Source organism: Saccostrea cucullata, unplaced genomic scaffold, assembly GCF_032062105.1.
Source record: "Saccostrea cucullata isolate Sc308-1 unplaced genomic scaffold, CSIRO_AGI_Scuc_v1 ctg897, whole genome shotgun sequence".
Lineage (NCBI taxonomy): Eukaryota > Metazoa > Mollusca > Bivalvia > Ostreida > Ostreidae > Saccostrea > Saccostrea cuccullata.
Window position 1 is genome coordinate 30,991 of NW_026929693.1, and position 18,465 is coordinate 49,455.

The 18,465-nt window shown below is 31.6% G+C and overlaps 1 protein-coding gene across 1 annotated transcript; it reads left to right on the forward strand.

Annotated features, from left to right (window-relative positions):
* Positions 1 to 929: 929 nt before the first annotated feature.
* Positions 930 to 15,176, forward strand: LOC134281853 (heat shock 70 kDa protein 12A-like). The gene is made up of 5 exons (XM_062764291.1): positions 930 to 1,810; positions 1,990 to 2,313; positions 3,214 to 3,435; positions 11,625 to 11,784; positions 14,487 to 15,176. The coding sequence occupies exons 1-5, from the start codon at positions 947 to 949 to the stop codon at positions 15,137 to 15,139; spliced, it is 2,223 nt and encodes a 740-aa protein (XP_062620275.1). The 5' UTR covers positions 930 to 946; the 3' UTR covers positions 15,140 to 15,176.
* Positions 15,177 to 18,465: the final 3,289 nt, after the last annotated feature.

Sequence of the window (18,465 nt, forward strand, 5' to 3'; positions counted from 1 at the left end):
TAGAGGGTGGGGATATAAAAAAATTCTTATACGTACACTAACCCCTACTTTTCATTCTATGAAAAGGAGCCATAATACCTGAAGAAACTGTACAACAATTTTCTTAAAAAGTTTTATTCTGAAAATATGTTTTTCTTTGGTATTCCTTGGATATTGCACTTTCAGAAAAATATAAGCATGTGGAAAGTTAAACGTTTTTTTTCCGGGGTATCAGCAGAATACATAATTAGATCCTGATTTATTTGAACTATTCACAATATAACGATTGTTCATAAAAATGAAATTAGTTTTAGTGACGCATGCATGCCTACAACGTTTTCAATCTAAAAACGAAAGTAAATCTTTTACTCAATTTTACGATAAAAAAATCTAGTTATCTTTAAAGAACATCAAGTTATATACAACAATGAATGATTCTTGGATGCCAAACATTTTTGCCTCATTCTGTAAGACAAATCTTTGGTGAGTTTTTTACAATAATAATCATACAACATAAGAAAGATAACTCTCTTGATAACAGCTATACTGGAAGATTGCTTTGTGATACGAAGGGGGCGTTCATTGATGGACGGATATAATTTACTCTATAGGAAGGTATTGCTTTACACGCATATTTTCTTAACTAGATGTTTATAATCTACATAGCTTATATTACCATATATATATATATATATATATGGATATTTTTGATTTTTAAAAAGTTTATAGCAGAAAAAAGGGGATTCACATTAACATTACAATGAAATAAAAGCTTTTGACGACAGTCTGTATATCTCCAATAAAATTTTTCTACAATTTTGTGTTTATGCTTTAATGAATCAGTATAAAGGAATTATGAGGTAAATAAATATATGAAGGAATTTTTAATAATTTTTACTTTTCGTTTTAATCATTAAGATAAACAAAGTATTAAGCACATATGTACTTCTAACTTTTTAGATTTAATATGGATCCCATCAGGAGTGCGCAAGATGTCATCCGATGTGACGTTTGTGAGACAGCTATAGTACAGAAGTACTGTGATTTCTGTCATGTCAATCTGTGCATTCCTTGCATAGGAAAACATATTTCTGATGACTATGACAAACATAAAGTAGTCCCATACCGAGAAAAAAAGTCAACTTTAATCTATCCTAAGTGCTCGGTACATCAAACAAGAAACAGCGAGTTTCACTGTGAAACGTGCACAACCTCAGTGTGTTCTTTGTGTGCTATATCTGATACACATAGGGGACATATAGTTTCATCTCTTTCTGATCTCTTTTATTCCAAGAGGAAAGTTATTGGAAAAGATGCTTTAGAATTAGAAAACTCAATTTCTCCAACGTATGCAGAAATTGCAAATGAAATAGAAACCCAGATAGCTAACTTAGATGGGAAATATGGAAATCTTACAACAACGTTGATTAAATGTGGAGAAGAATGGCACAGAGAAGTCGATGTAATTGTCGAGAAATTAAGAATTGAAATAGAAAATGGAAAAACAAAACATGAGAGTATTTTAAAGGAGCATTTGAATAAAATCAAACAGATACAAAGTCTTATTGAACAAACACTTCTAAATCTTCGACAAATTGAAGATTCCAATGATGTATCTTTGACCATGGAATACATCTCACGAACCAAAAAGTTAAGCAAGTTACCTGCAAAGATTCAAATATCGCTACCAACTTTCAGTTTAAAGACAATAGACAAAGAACAGTTTTACAAGCTATTCGGATATTTAACCCCAGTATCCGTCACAACGGCGGAAAATGGCTACGAAGTGAAGAAACCAAAGATATCAACAAAAGGGATGCTGGAGTCACCAGTAAGTGATATTATTTTAACACAAAGATCAAATTATTTGTACCCACACTCATAAATAATTAGTTAGATTGGGGCATCTTTCTTCTCTTTATTCTTATTTACTGTATTCTCTGGACATACTAGTATATGTGCTTGCATGGTTAAAAAATACACATCAATAGATATATTTTATGCTTTCAGACTTGGGACACAGAGAACATGCCCTCTACCGATAAACTGGTGGTGGCAGCCATTGACGTAGGTTCCATCTACAGCGGCATTGCATTTTCCTATAAACATGACTACGAGAACGACCCTTTGAAGATAAGGTCCAACAACTGGGCATCGGATTTCGGGGGTCTAGTCACCCTAAAGACCCCCACCTGTGTTCTGTTTAACAAAGACAAAGGGTTCCACTCGTTCGGTTACGAAGCGGAGGATAAATATTCAGAACTCAGAGTGGATGGGGAACAATATGAGTGGTATTACTTCAGGAGGTTCTCTGTGCCACTCATTAACAGATGGGCAAGTTCATTTTTTAACCCGTAAAAAAGAAAAATTATTTAAAGTCAGAATGGATCTGAAGGGACCGGAAATTACTCAGTTTCTAATGAATAAATCGCCCGGGGATTGTTTTCTTTTCTATCAACACTCTGTTAGGGGAGGAACCCTTAAATCACTTTTACTTGATAATGTCCCCTATTATTTCAATTCTGAGGTACAATCCTGTTTTAAGTAGAGGCAGAAAGTTAATTAAGGTCAAGATCTAGTAAATAACTTGAGACTACATTTTTGGTGGTAGATCCATTATGACGTCATAATCAATTTCAACTTTCTTTTTCCCGTACTTTACGGCTTGAGTAGAATTATGTAGAAAATAGGGTAATTTCACGACATTCAATTTGAAATCATATGAAAAGTAAACCGGATACCTATATTAAATTTGATATTGATTTAAAGAAGAGGCCATGAACATACTAATTACCGTTTTCTGAGAGACTGTAGGCAATCTTGATACATTTCCTTTGTCGAATATGAGAAAAACTCCCATATTCATGACTGGTTTTCTTAATTTTCATTGAAAATGAAAGTTTAAAAAACAGTTTTTCATCTTGTTTACCTACAAATTATGCCCCGAAACACCTTATTTGACCAAGCTAAAGTTGTAAAGCATCAATAAAGGAATTTATTTCTCAAGTTTGATAAATCTGTAGGCACCTTTCATTTACTAGATCTTGACCTTAAAATAAATATATTTGAGGAAAAATTGTATAATTTTATTGGTTGAAAATTAAAAGGTAGAATTGATAAAAATATTTATCAACTCTTTTGTGTATAGAAGCTCCAATTCAGTATTGAAGCTTTTTTAATTAGCAGACTTTATATATTTAAAATGCATAAGATGTTGTACAATTTTTCTCACAGGCACCATTTTTAAACACCTTGATAATGAAATCTATGGACGGGAAGGAGATGATGGCTTTGGATGTGTTTTCAGCGGTCATTAAATTCTTCAGGGGTCACCTACTACATTCTCTGGAACAAGAAGGCACAAGGATCCATGAAACTGACATAGGCTGGGTCTTAACAGTATCTGCTATCTGTGATAATTCTGCCAGACAGTTTATGAGAGAGGCGGCAGTTAGGGTACAAGCTTTTAATTAGGCTAGAGAAATGTCATCAACCTCAGTTAGAGTTAAGAGTTTTTATGTACGTAAGCCCATTTAGGACCTATCAAAAATTTGTCCTAATGAATGAAATGATTATAAATTTCTTTGAATTTGTAATGACACATTAAAGCTGTTTAAATGAATTTGAAGAATTCGTTACATGTATAACAATTTCGAAAGTTTGTTATAACGAACTCAATTCGTTTAAACAAATTCTATTTTTTTTATAACAAATTAAATTCGCTAAAAAGCTCTAAAATGTGTTTGCTTAAACAAATTCAGCAACCATGACCTTTGTTATAATATTGTAAGCTTTCCCAGGGGTGTTTGATATTTCTGAATCCTCAGCATCTATAGGTCATAGTTTATCGTAATTCACCTTTTGTCAGGATGTACCAGTAATTAAATTTGTTCCTATATAAATTAAACAAGACTCTATTCTGTGTGGATACTTTACTGAATGATAGTCAAGATGATTGATCAGACATACTCATCATTTATTGTACGTGCAACATCTCATTATCATAACAATATAGGCAATATACAAATAACAACATAGGAAAACATGGCTGATTCTTCAGAAACACAAGTTTAGGTCGTCCAGTGTGGTATGAGATTTCTGACTAGGCTAAATATATGTAAATTACATTATAAGTATCTCATCGTCTTTGTTTTATTTCTTTTAGTATTCGAATGTTGCCGCCATACAACTAGCTGAAATCTGCTGTAGCGTAGTAGCCCTACCACATGACTAATATAAACCAATGTAATTATGCCGTACGAACTATTAACCAATCAACAGCTTGTAAGGAAGCTGAGTTCCTACATAAGTTCCCACACAGAAATACTTTTGCTGCAAAAGCTACCGTACAACGTCGTAACAAGTTAAACAATGTAAAATTAACAAATAGAAATAGAATTCAAAAAAAGCTTGACTAGACGAAGTAATAAATACCTTCAATGTTATCAAAACATCCCTAGACTATACAATATATGCTGAACCGACACTAGCATTAACAAATGTAGTTCCGATTTAGCTGACTGATTTAAGGAATCACTGTCTAGTTAGTATAGTATGCGAGCGCATCAACAATAGTGGAAAACATGGGATAATTTGCATAACGGGCGAAGCCCGTTATGCATAAATTATTCCATGTTTCCCACTATTGTTGATGTCCCTGGCATACTATACTAACTAGACAGTGATTCCTTAGATTTCCATTTCATTGTGAAATAAAATTGTAGATTTAGACTTTAAAAGTGCAGACGTAGATTTACATTACACGAGGACTCCCATCCCAATTTCAATAGTCCTCGCCCACTGACGTCAAACATAACGGTAGCCGCACGAGATTTTCGTGCATATTTGGCCTCCTTAGCGTCAGACTCGGAGACAGATGCGCACGAGATTTGCATGCATATTAGGCCTTCTTAGCTCCTGACCTATTGACCTGCCTAATTTACATTCCGGCAGAATTATCAAGATTTCTGAAATTAACTCCGCTTACTTTCAAAGGGTTATCACAGAGAAAAAAAAATTAGAAATGGAAATATAATAAAGTTAATGCTTGCAATAAATAACAACTTACAGCCTTAAATTACAAAACAACTCAAACCAAAAATGCAGAATACGATCCAATATTCTAAACTTGAACAGTTTGGAGAGAATACTCGAAATCAGGAATTATCCTTGAAATCGGATATAATACTCGAAATAGGGGTAACGTTGAATCCGCGAAATCGGATATTTCGTGCAAATTTCACTGAGAAGATGAAAATACAGAAACGGCATATGATGTCAGTTAGCGTGGTATGTACCTCAGTCTATCGAAAGTTTATTTTTATAAACTTTACTTACAGGAATGTCAAGATAATTTAAAAAACACGACTTATATGGTTGGGGTGCATAAGTGACACAAAAGCTTCATTATTTTTCGGTGCAGCTACTACAAACAAATTTCTTCACTTTATTTTTGGTAGTTTCCCACTAGTCTAGCCACTCAGCTAAATTTCTAAACGTGTTCATTGATCAAACAATGTGAAACGTTTAAGAAAACAAACAACTAATAATATGTTATTTATTTCGTGTCAAAAATGTTTGGCGTCTCTTTAATGTTAAAAATCAATGAAAGACCCACAGTTGGTTAGTATATATGATATACTCTCAAAACAAAATTGTAAGATCTTAGGTAGTAAAAAAGATATGCATCCGTTTTTTCAATAAGCACACACACATGTATATATTTTGTATCATGCCTTTGATATCATCTTTAATATTTCAAATCATGCATGTCAAATATTATTTTCTAATTGATTATTTAAATCGTTCCATTTATGCAACAATAAAATTTACTGTGAACTTTTCTTTTTTTTAACAATTTTTTTTAAAATTGATTGCAGACAAAAAAAAACACTAAAAAGGCGCAAAAATATCATCGATCTAGGTGGAAATGAACTAAAGAATGAAGCCACAGGCGCAGGTTCCCAGCATGGCTCTGAACAAAGCCTTTTATCAAAGAAAGAACACCCTTTTAAAAAAAGGTAAATATTAACATCTTCCCTTCCGTTATAAATCCATGAGATTTGAAAAACAAATTGATTATTTTATCAGTACAACGGATTATTTACTTCACACGGATGTGCAATTCATTAATCTTTTTTAAATAATTACCACAGATGTCTTCACTCTTGTCAAAAATGTCCAACAGCTCTTTGTAGAACTCTGTAATGTCAGATTTTTTTCTTGATTTTATAGGTTTCAATTTCTTTATTTGTATAAAAAAATCGTCTGTCTGTTGTACAATTCCTTGACCATTGATTTTAGTTCCTTTTTGGTTGATTTTCCAAGGAGAAGAAATTTGCCCTGTCATTGGGTTTAACAAATATAAAGGGTGTTAAGAAAGTTCGTTCCACATTTTTCTTTCATTTTCGAAAATAAATACGATGAGAAGATATTTGCAATTTGTAATATTTCATGTCTACATAGTCCATTCTTGCTATTGATAAGGTTTTAACTGTCCTTTGTTGCATCAATAAGGGGAGGGCAGTAGGCACGCATTGAAACAGATAGATGTCTGCTAAGAAAAAAATTTGGAATGACGCATATTTGTGACATATATTAAGCAATCAGGTCAAAACATCCTTTCAAATACTATGAAATAATTATCAAATCTGTGGAAAATTTTAAAATGAGAAACCTTTTCTTTCGGAAAATGATCTATCGTTCTTAATCCTACGCTCATTAGCTTGTCTGATGCAAGATAAGCTACGAAGAAACAAAAGTAAATTATCCTTTATTTTCACTCAAAATTAATGACCAGCATCTCTTTTATTCGGGTGCTTTAAAGATGTTACATATATATATGTATTTCATATGGAAGAAAAAGTCCTATAATTTCCTACTAGAAATGAATTGCTATAAATCCAGCACACTCTAGCGATTTTGTCATTCTTGAAAATTAATTCTCTAGTTACGCACTACTTTGAAAAATTTGAAAATATTTCATCCTGGGACGAACTTTCTTAACACCCCTTAGGTTTCAGTTTAATTTTGTCTTTAAAGTCATTTTCAACCCAAAACTCTAGATTCTTGCAAAAGTTAAATTGTGATAACTTGAGGAAATGTATAAGTTCATTGTTAAGTGGCTTTCCAGACATTGATACGTGTGGTTTAGGGTTGTCTATGTCACTTAATATATAGAAGGAAGAGCGTATTTGTTTACGCAATTCGACTATTTCTGTAGATTTATCATAGGCAAATTGATAGTCGACATCATTTTCAGTTATGCCAAGTTTACAAACCAAATTATCTCTCACCTGAAATGGAAGTGATGTTTCAATGTAAGTATTTTATTATCATTTTATTAAAACAGGCTGTAGATCTGCATCTTGTTACCAAATGTGAAGTACATTTGAGACTGAAACACACATCTGGATATATCTATGAATACGATTTAAGTTCACAAGAAGGATCTGTGGAGGTAGTAAAAAATCTTTTAAATAACTTTCAAAATTATATTTAATGCAGGACGTATATCATATTTTGTTGCTTTATTTCTATTGAAAGAAACATCATGAAGCCAAAGAGGCCAGAGAAATACATGTAAACAATGAAGACCGTCCAGGACCAAGTACAGGTCCTTTATCACCAACACCATCAAAATGTGAAAACCAGATGACTCAGACTCAAGAAAGCTATCTTCTCAGGTTAACAACAAGGGATCCAGAAATGTGTAGAGTTTGCGGGGAAGGATAGAAAGACAAAAAAGATTATGGATTTGACGTGGTCACATTGACAAAAGAAATCTCTGTAATTATTGGATCCATGCAGTATGCTTTGGTATTGTGCCAAAACTGGATGCAAAAAAAGAATCTCTAATGAAAGTCTCGATATAAAAAGGAATGGAGAATCCAAAAACATTTGGGCGAATTCAAAAAGTGCTGTTCTAATAGCAGAGGAGTTGTTCCTCCTCACACCATCCCTGAACACATGAAGTGAAAGACATAAAGTGAACACGGCATCAACATAAATTTATTATTGGTATTCTTTACATGTTTTGCTATTTATAAAATCCTTCTGCCGGTTGTCTTTCATTTCTTTTCAACATCTACCTGGCAAACAGCAGGAGGAGCTCTTCAGTCATGGCATAAAAAATATTTGAAAATTTTACCAACTTTTGTGGTGGTCTGATAAAAAACATGAATATAAAATCTTTGCAAAAAAATATGAAATGAAATGGATGTTCAAACAAAAATGTCTAAGGGAAGAAACCACTATTTGAATTTGACAATAAGGAAATACATGTACATGTACCGGTTGCAGCCATAAGGAAGCTAATCCTTCGGGCTTTGAAAGCCCAATATCATTGCCAATTCAATTAAAATGACGTCCCAAATAAATCTAAAAACTGCTTACAGCATATTCATCTCAAAATGTCTTAATCCTAAAAATGAATACATGTACATAGTAATCATTTTTGTAATGTAAAAAAAAATACCTATATTTTCCTAATTTGAAATTTACAGATCTTGTTGAGATACGTTAACAAATGTGTATGCTCACTGAGTACCATATTTATATCCAGATACTTCAGGCAATCGTTGATCTGAGAGCTCTTTTCATGATCATATAAAATTTTGTGTTTATCAAATTCTTCCACCCTTGTAAACTCCATTCTCTACAACGGCACACACTGTCAATTGTTCTACTTCCAAGAGTGTAGGTAAGACTATCGCATCCTACTGTTACCAAGACCTTTCTTCACCCACTTCTTTTTTAATTAGAATATGATAAAACACCTGAAAAAAATGGCCTTACTGTTTTTTAATTGAGACAAACTAATTTTTCCAAGATAAAGACTTTCAGCGACAATTAAATTCTATACCAATGCCTTCTTAAGAGCTTAATAAGAACACGGGGTTTCGAACAGGGATCACTTAAAATAATTTCTGGTTTGTAAGCATGCTCAGATGGTATGAACGTGTATCTTGAAAGAAAGAAAAATGAAACAATAAAATAACTGTACGAGCAATAAATCAAAGCAACTAAGATGCCAATCGGAAAAAGGACAAACCTTTCAGTGGAAGTGTTAGTAGTCAAAATAGTTTTCTTCTGGTCGATATAGTCTTCAAATGTGTTATTCGCAATTGTTTTCCGCATTTGACTCTCCACAATATGATTTTCAACTTTTTTCCCCTATAAAATCATTCCTGAATGATCATTAGAGTTAGCATACAGATGTTCCCATTAAAAGTTATTGGAAATTTCTATAAAATACAGTGTTAATCAAAACATTTATAAATACATGTATTCACATAAATATATTTATAAAAATGGAGTAGGCCTATCTATATTTCCTGAAATTTTGATTTGCATCATCGACTTGTTATTTTAATTTAGGTACAAGTCCCTGTTTTGCCTCTGTAGACAGATCATACCATTTTGGTTATAAATCTGGATTTGTTTGAAGAATCTCTACTGAATTTTTATTTGGGATTATATGTATAAAATTCGTTACTACGCTGCTTATAGACTTAAAATCAAACTCAACCCTCCATCTCTTTTGTAAAACCAATGCAAGTACAGAATGATGAGACTAAAATATCTATGACATAATTATATCTGTAATGGGATGGTAAATTATATTGATCGAGAATAGTAACAATATCTGGTTGTTGTCAAAAAAATGTGAAAACATCGGCATCACCAGGACATGTAAGTGAGTGTTTGCTATAATCTACAATCCATTCTTAAAGTTCATAGTTGCACAACAACCTGAAGGTGATCCCTTACTACTCAAATCTTTTGCAAACCGACTTACTGTGATATAATAAGTCAACAAATTTTGAAGAAAAAGCTAGAGAGGACATATATGTAGGATTGTTTAAGTTGTAAATGTGATCCACAGTTTTCACCAACAGTGGCAGATCCGAATATTCCTTGCCAGCAATAGCTTGAAGGAAAGAAATTACAACCTTGTCTTTTTTGACAACAAATCTGAAACCAAAGACATATATATAACCTTGTCTTTCTTTGATACATGTAACCAATCTGAAACCATATACATAATTCAGGGACAGTTCATACAGCTAACCCAGCAAATTTAGGTTCTGGAGATCAGTATCATTTTTATAAACATTCTGGATTGTGAACGAATCCTTCTCTATATCCTTTGCCCGTTTTTTTCTTCCAAAATGAAAGACCAATTCGCAGCTTTTTCCATACGGTTACTCCCATTCCTTCTATACTCGAGGAATGTTTCAAATACTAAAGATTCACACTCTTCATTACTGATTGTGCGCTTTTTATTAGTTAAATGTTCTTGCATGAACGTGGTTTCTGCAAATTGTACACACAAGGAACAAACATATTTGAAATGCTCTGTCAAGGACCCATTTTTTTTTTTAAAAAGCTGCCACAATGTATTTTTTTTACTTTTTTCCCCAGCATATAAAATACGTCATTTTTACCAAAATGACATCATGACGACAAGTTTGCTGCGATCAGTGATTTGTTTATATACTGTTATCTGGTATTTAACCAGCAACTATTTTAATGCATTGATAACTTTAGATGTTCTTGATATTAATACAGATTAAAATTGCTGAGTATTTGATTTTCTGGTATAATGAGGAATACAAAATGTATCTACTTTTGTATGACGTCACAGTGAACATTTCCTGTAAAAATGAGGCCCTGCCCCCTTTTTCAAGCCTTAACAATGCTGCAGAGGGGTTCCGTTTAATAATGCAGCTGGGTTTGAAAAATAATATGAAACAATAATAGATACTCGGCAGGAAAAAGGAAATGGAAAGACAAAAAAAAACTGTGAACAAATCTTCGGAGAAACCAAGCAAATGCGAAATAAATACGACCAATATATTGAACGTAACACACAATTCTAAAAATCCCACACTCAAATCTTTCTTTGATAGGGATAAGAGGGTGAGTAAAAGTTTCAGCACAAACTGATGACGAATAAGTGCCGTGACGTCAGAATTCCTTCGCTAGACCAGAACACAAATATTTATTTCACTTTAGTTAATAGATTTAACCTTTAGTGGTTAAATCCCAATTTTGAATTGAACAATGTTTAGAATCAGTTTGAATAAGATTAATTCGTTCTTGAAATTTTTTGAATGCTTTATAACGAATTTAAGATACATGTATCTGTTTTAACAGATTTACTTCGTTATAAAGAGTTCCTAAAAATTCTTTTGATGAAGTAAATTTGTAGTAATAATTTCGACAATTTGTTATATAAAATTCAAAATTATCTTTTGATAAATGGATCTCCCTACTTCTAGCACTAAGCTAACATCCTGAAATTTGTATTCATCTGTAGATTTTCACTGAGTGTGATTTGTCAATCTTTGTAATTTTATTGAAGTATTATGAGTAATATTTCATTTGCAAACTCTTAAGGCAAAAACAAAATTAAAGAAGTATCCACTTTTTAAACTTGTCACATGATATCGTGTCTTCTCCAAAGAAACAAATTATTTGTATCATTTTTCCTTAAATAGGGCTTACAGTTTTTAAAGCTTTATCGATCTGTGTATTTAAAGTTTTAATTGAGACTGCTGTTTGAAAAAAAAGTCTTTTAGAATATATTTGTTTTGTTAAGGCTTGCTTACAACAATGATGAGATTTTGATTTTTCTTTAGGCTGGAATAGCCGGGGACCAGTTACTGATAGCACTGGAGCCTGAGGTGGCCTCATTATATTGTAAACATCTCCCCGTAGATAAACTGCAGCATGAAGTAGGCGTCCAGGGATTCGAGGCATTCTCCAAGGGAAGCAAATACCTAGTTTTAGATTGTGGGGGTATGCTTCAGTTTTAAATGCCCTTATGTATAGCACATCTGTTATATTGTTATAACTATTACCTATCATCATCAGTAAACATCTCTCTGATAAGTCAAGTGTTTCAAAAAACAACTTTACTCATTGTATCCCATTAGACTATGATACTATCAAAGTTAAATACCTTTTTCTTCAATTAGCTATTTTTGACATAATTGCTGAAAAGCTTAATTCTATCGAGTATCTTGATATGCTCTCTGAAATAAAGAAGTATTAAAAAGTTCTTTATTTCAAATACGCAGTACAGTTAATGTTACAATTGAAAATATCGGCGATTTTTCAAGATAAAAATTACATAATTTATTAGGATGGGCGATATTTTTTTACGACTTAACTGATATAAAAGAAATGTAATGTGGTTCAAATCTACATGTTGAGGACATTTAGATTTTTTTAGGCTTGTCACGTGTTGCCGGAGTTGCATGGTTTTAGCAAATATTCTTGCAGTTAAGAGATCATCAATAAATTTCAATATTACAAGGGCATAACAAAGTTAAAACTCATAGTTTAAATTATAGTTCTTTTCAACACTATATGTAGTTTGAGAAAAGTGCTTCGAACCTATAGAGAATCCACTATTTGATTGCTAAAATTATTTTTTTTAGAAAGCAGGTTGAATATTTTGCTAGTCAACTATATTGAATATAGCTATAATTATTTTATTTGCAAGATTTCGTGAGGTTCGCAGCACTTTTCAAATATCTAAATGCTTCTTGATTTTATGTGTAAAAACATGGCAAGATACATTGTGGGTATGTCCTTGAAATAATTTATCATGGCCCTTGTATTACTTTTTAATAAATCTGCATAGAAACACACGACAATATCACTTGTCTGGAGCATATATAGACAGACTATAAATAAAATAGTAAAATAGACATTCATACAAATTAACAACCTTTACACACCACAAATTATATTCTATTTGAGAATAAAAGATATTTTTTCATTGTATAAAATATGACTCCATCAGTCTCTCACTGTGTACAAACTGCGTCATATTTGCGAGATGATGTCATGTTGACAAGTTCATTGCGATCAATGAATCGTTTATATTCTGTTGTGTGGGATTTAAAAAACGAAAATTCTGTATGCAATAACAAGTTTTTATTTAGTTTAGAGCTATCCAGCAGTTTAAAACAGCAAATAATTTAATTTTGCGGAATTTTGAAGACCTTATAGTTATGTGACGTCATAGTAAACATTTCCCGTATAAATTAGGCCCGCCTCCTTACTGTAACCTATACTGTGCTGCGTATATCTGTTTACCTACATAATTAAACAATAATTTGATAAGGATAAGCATACATGTACAGTTTAACCTTTTATCCAAAACTCGATAGGACCAAAATTAATGAACTTGGATTACCACAGATTTAAGATATCATAGGTAGAATATTTCAATAAAAGTGATCTGAACATCAGCTTTCTTCAATCTACCTGAGGGGGGGGGTATCCATGTTCGAGATACTTAAGTTTTAATCAATTGTTTATTGAATGATAAAAAATAATTAAACATTTTCAGTTTTTCATCTGTTCGTAAAACAAAGTTGCAGTGGGACTATTCTATTGAATTATGAATATGTAATTGAGCAGCAAAACATATTATTTTTCATCATTATGTATCTATTTTAAGAGAAAATAAGGCACCAACCCACAATAACAAAGTATATAATGTCAAAATGACAGAATACTGATACATTGTATAAAATATATGAAAATGCGAGTAAACATTTAAGGAAAAAATAATAATTCTGTGAAAAAAATGTGTACAAGTAGTGTAAAGAATTCAAATTGAAAACTTAAAAAACAATTATTATTTAAGTAACATCTTTGACTGCAGAAATACATGTACAATAAGGGAAAACGTTCTCATTTAAAGTAATAAAGTAAATCAAATATTTCATTGGCAGTAACACATAATCAAATATTAAGTTAAAAATGTATTATTTGATTAATAAATCAGAAAAATCCAATTAAATTAAGGACCTAATGAAATGATAGAATAAAACTTTATTTGGACAAGTAATTCCGAACCAACTTTAAACAAAAATAATTTTAAGATTAAAATATATTTTAAAAAACGACAAAACAAATTAAATCAAAACGAATAAATACATATCAAATTAAATTTTATAATATCAAAAACAGGCAAGCGTAAATCTTAGATTGCATGATATAAATAAGCCAAACTTCTGTATAGCTCGTAAGACCAAGGGTTCAGCTAGACAGTGTGCTCACAAAAAAAATCATTACCGTGTTTATTAGTAAAACTTTAGATTATATAAAGTAGTAACCACAATTCGTGATTTTTGCAAGTTAATAAAGAGTTAATGTCTACCTCGCGAATAAAAGGTGTCCTGAAAATTAATAACCAGTAATCTATTGTATTCACCCTTTTTATGCATGACCACATAATGTATTTACTTTTATATTGATTTTATGTACGAGTATTAGATAAAAAATAATTCATTAATGATTTCATAATTCAAATGAATTTTAACTTTATTTTCAATATAAATTATTTTTAAAACCCTTCTCATTTTGAAATACATTCGTAAAAAATTATTTAAAGTGAAAATGGTCAATCATTAGACGCCTCTTCTTATTCAAATATAAATGAGATATGTTTGGCAGTTTTAAAACACTTCTGTATTTTAAAGGATTAAACGTAGATATCACCGTCTATAAAGTACAACCTGATCTCAGCCTAAAGGAGCTTTACAGAGCTAGTAGAGGAGCGTTGGGAGGGAAACAGGTAGATGAGGCCTTCAAACAGATGCTGATCAAAATATTAGGAGCCCCTGTCATCGATCTGTTTGCCGACTCATTTACAACTGATTATGTGGACATTTTTAGAGAATTCGAAACCAAGAAGCGTGTCATTACTAGTGAAACAAAGGTCGAGGTCACCTTAAAAATTCCTATTTCTCTGGTTTTCACTTTTCAAGAGAACACAGGGGAAAATATTACAAAGACAATAGAGAATTCCACGTATTCAGGAAAAATTAAATGGGTGGGGAACAGATGCAGTATAACAGCAGATGTGATGAAGAGTTTTTTTAAAGTGGCAGTGGATCCGATCGTGAATCATGTTAGAGACATATTAAAAAAGCCAGATATCTCAGATACCAACAATATCATAATGGTCGGCGGATTTTCTGAGTCACCAATTCTACAGGACATGATCAAGCAATCTTTTCCAGATGTGAGAGTTATTATTCCACCCGAACCAGGGCTTGCAGTCCTCAAGGGGGCAGTGCTGTTTGGACATAATCCTGTCACCATTTCTTCTCGCATTACCAAATATAGCTAATATAATCCACTTTAATCCAAGCATTGGAACAAAGAAATAGAAATTCTTTGAAATTTCAAAGAAGACATTTTTCATAAAAATAAACGAGTATAACAGACATAGGTTTTCGCATTTTTAGCCGGCTAAGCAAAGTCCTGGCTGTAGGCTTTATGATCGCCTTTCTTACTTTAAATAGTTCCACAATTATTTTAGCACTCCAGTCTTTGTAAATGTTAATCAATATTTTTTTTTAATATTTTATGAGAATTAAATTGAAAGACAAATAAGATACATATCTTATTAAGGTATAATCGCGATAGAGGAATTTATGAATATAAGCTAATTAATGCATTTCATCGAGAACTATTTTCAAAAGCGCGGGCTTTTCGAAGGATACTATTGGCCTTATGAATTGTTAAAGAATTTCATTATTTTTTCCGTCACTGCTATGTAAGTGGTTGTATTCTCTGCTGTATTTTAGAAAAAAGCAAAAAATAAGCAAATAAACTGGAGTTTGAAATTAATATGAGGTATGCATGAAGTCTTCTAACAATGTACATATATATAGTGTTCATATGTACCGGTAGTTTTGCACTTTTGACAAGTTTTTGTATTGTATTTATATTTTGATGTACCCCATGTTTTGATTTGGGCGAATAAATTGAACTGAACATCTAGTTTGCAATAAAAGTACAGCACTGTTAAGCAGCGAAAATAAATTTACTTGTATTTAACCAGTTCGTAATATATTTGAAGCAATCTTAAAACTGTTTATCTTTGCATTTAAATCTTTGTGGAGAGACCTGAACACCGAATTTCCTTCAGAATTTGATCGTTTTTCAATATTGAAATTTAAAACTATTTTCCTATTCAGAATTATTATGATGTACATGTATGTATATGTAAATATTCCTAAGAATTGTTAGAATCATAATGATTACTATGTACATGTATGTAAACATTCTTAAGGTTATTCTTTCGATTGTTAAACAAGTAATGTTGAAAAGTTTTCAATATATTAATTACTCTAAAAAATAGTTAAATTTGAATGCGTTCAAAGAAAAGGGTTTGAAAATACAGTTTACATGTACTTCGATAAACCTTAATGTTATTGAAATAACTTTCTCTTTTCAAATACATTGTAGATAGTTTCAAACAAAATTTTTTATGGTTATATCTTTTTGTGCATATAAAGTTCAAAACTTATTGTTGTCTCTGATAATATGAAATAAACATTTTCATTCCATTTGCTTAATATTTTTATTAGAACCTTTTAATAAAGATGACTGGCCTAAATAACCACAGGGGTGAAAGAAATAAAATATTAAGATAGAATTTTTATGTGAATATGTATATGTTTAATAATGTGAGTTATTTTGACGAATTCATTGAAAATCTTTATGCTTACAAATTCCGGTCAAATTGCTAACGAAAGGTCAATGGTACATTGTATATTTTGTGAAGATATCTCGTATGTGCTCCCACACAGCTTTTCAGTGTACACACATTCCCCTCGGAGAAAGTCTGCTTATATACTGAGGTTTGTTCCGCCTGACTGACAACTGCACATTGCATTGTTACGATTTGATCTCTCTTTAGTGTTTCTTATATCAAGAATGGACATGCATAAAGGATAGTAAATTGAAGGAAAATGCACAAGTCTATATAAAAAGTCCTTAGAAAAGGCGAAATTTAAAACTTTAAAAGTGTGGTGTACCAGGTGGATTCAAATCCCCACTTTCAAAAATAATTTTCAACGGTGTAAAATTATATTCAGCTCAATATATCAACCGAGCTAGTCTGACTATAAGAATGAAAGGTATAGATTTAAAACAGATAATCAAAATCAGGTTTCCTTATTTTTTGTAGGTTTTTGTGAATTTCGATCCTAGGATAAGGGTGCCCCTAAAAAAATCTTATCTTAAATTATTCCTAACATCATAACCTATCAAAATATCAATTTTATTAAGAGACGGGCCTGTCCTCAAGGACTTCTATGCCAAATGTCATGCGATTATCAACTCTTCAAAGGACAAACTGATGTTTCGACCAACTTTGGAGATTCATTGTAAAGTTGTTAATAGTAAATTTTAGGTATAAATTATAAATTTAAAAAAAATTCAAGATCTATACGGTAGAACACAACAAATAAAGATTAATTTTTAAATGTCACTTTTTCCAGGAAATTTTTCTTTTCTATGGGTTATTTCTGTCGTCATATTGAATACATCATTTTCAATGAAAAATAACTTTACAGAATCCAGCTGGTTTCCACTGGAAGTATTAAGAAAATTCTATATATGAAGTAATAGAAAAAAAGCCGGAGTTATTTTATGCATACTTTGGCCTAGAGGAGCTGATTTACTGGACACATATACATGAAGCCATGAACAGCAGATAGAATTTAAAAAATCCGGTTGACGGCACTTGTACCGTTTCATTCACTGCTAAGAGGGGAATCATTACTTTTTTTTTTTTAACAAGTATGATGTCCAATGACGTGATTACACCATTGTTTTTAAAACGTTTTGGTCAGAATATATTATTGTAGTTGTTCGCCTGACCAATGATGAGGATGGGTTTGACTCTTCAAAGCAATATGAGCTGGAATCTGATGTCTGATTATTTTTTTTTTTTTGCAAAATTGTAATTAACTATTTCATTGACAGAAAAAAACAAACATTTATAAGTTCTGTTGTTCATATTTGCGATGGAAGAACCATTCATAAAAGTTTGATTATCTCTTCTTCTCCTTTGTAAATTGAATAATATTCTTTAACCACAGTTGAAAGTTGTTTATAATAGTTTTACCAAACCTAAAAGTATATATATCAGATAAACCATGTTTTGCATTCGTTGATTATAGATTTCGGTCGTTAACTATAGTTAAATGTCATTATTATACATCGTAAACTTTAGATTTTAGTAGGGATGGCAACTTGTAACCGGTTAAGCGATTAATTTGTCGAAACGATGGCAATCAAAAATCTGAAAATGGTTAGTTAGAAAAATTAAAACTAAACATGATTTTCTTAAAATTTATTTAAAAAAAAAAGGAAATCGTTGCTCATGTGGTTGAAAATGTTTAGCAAAGCTATAGATAATTATTGCACTCCCGATTAAGAGCCTGGGGGTAATATTGGTCAGTTTAGTCTGCGTAGCATTAATTATTGTGAAAACACCACGCCACTATTTCTTTACTGATGATAATTAAGATATTGAGAGCACTGTGAAATGGTATAGTTGTCATAATGAGTTTTCTACCGATTTATCTCATTAGACAAACACTGTAAATTAAGAGCTTTAGTTCAGACTCACTGGAGATGAAAAGTCTAGTTTCCGCAAAA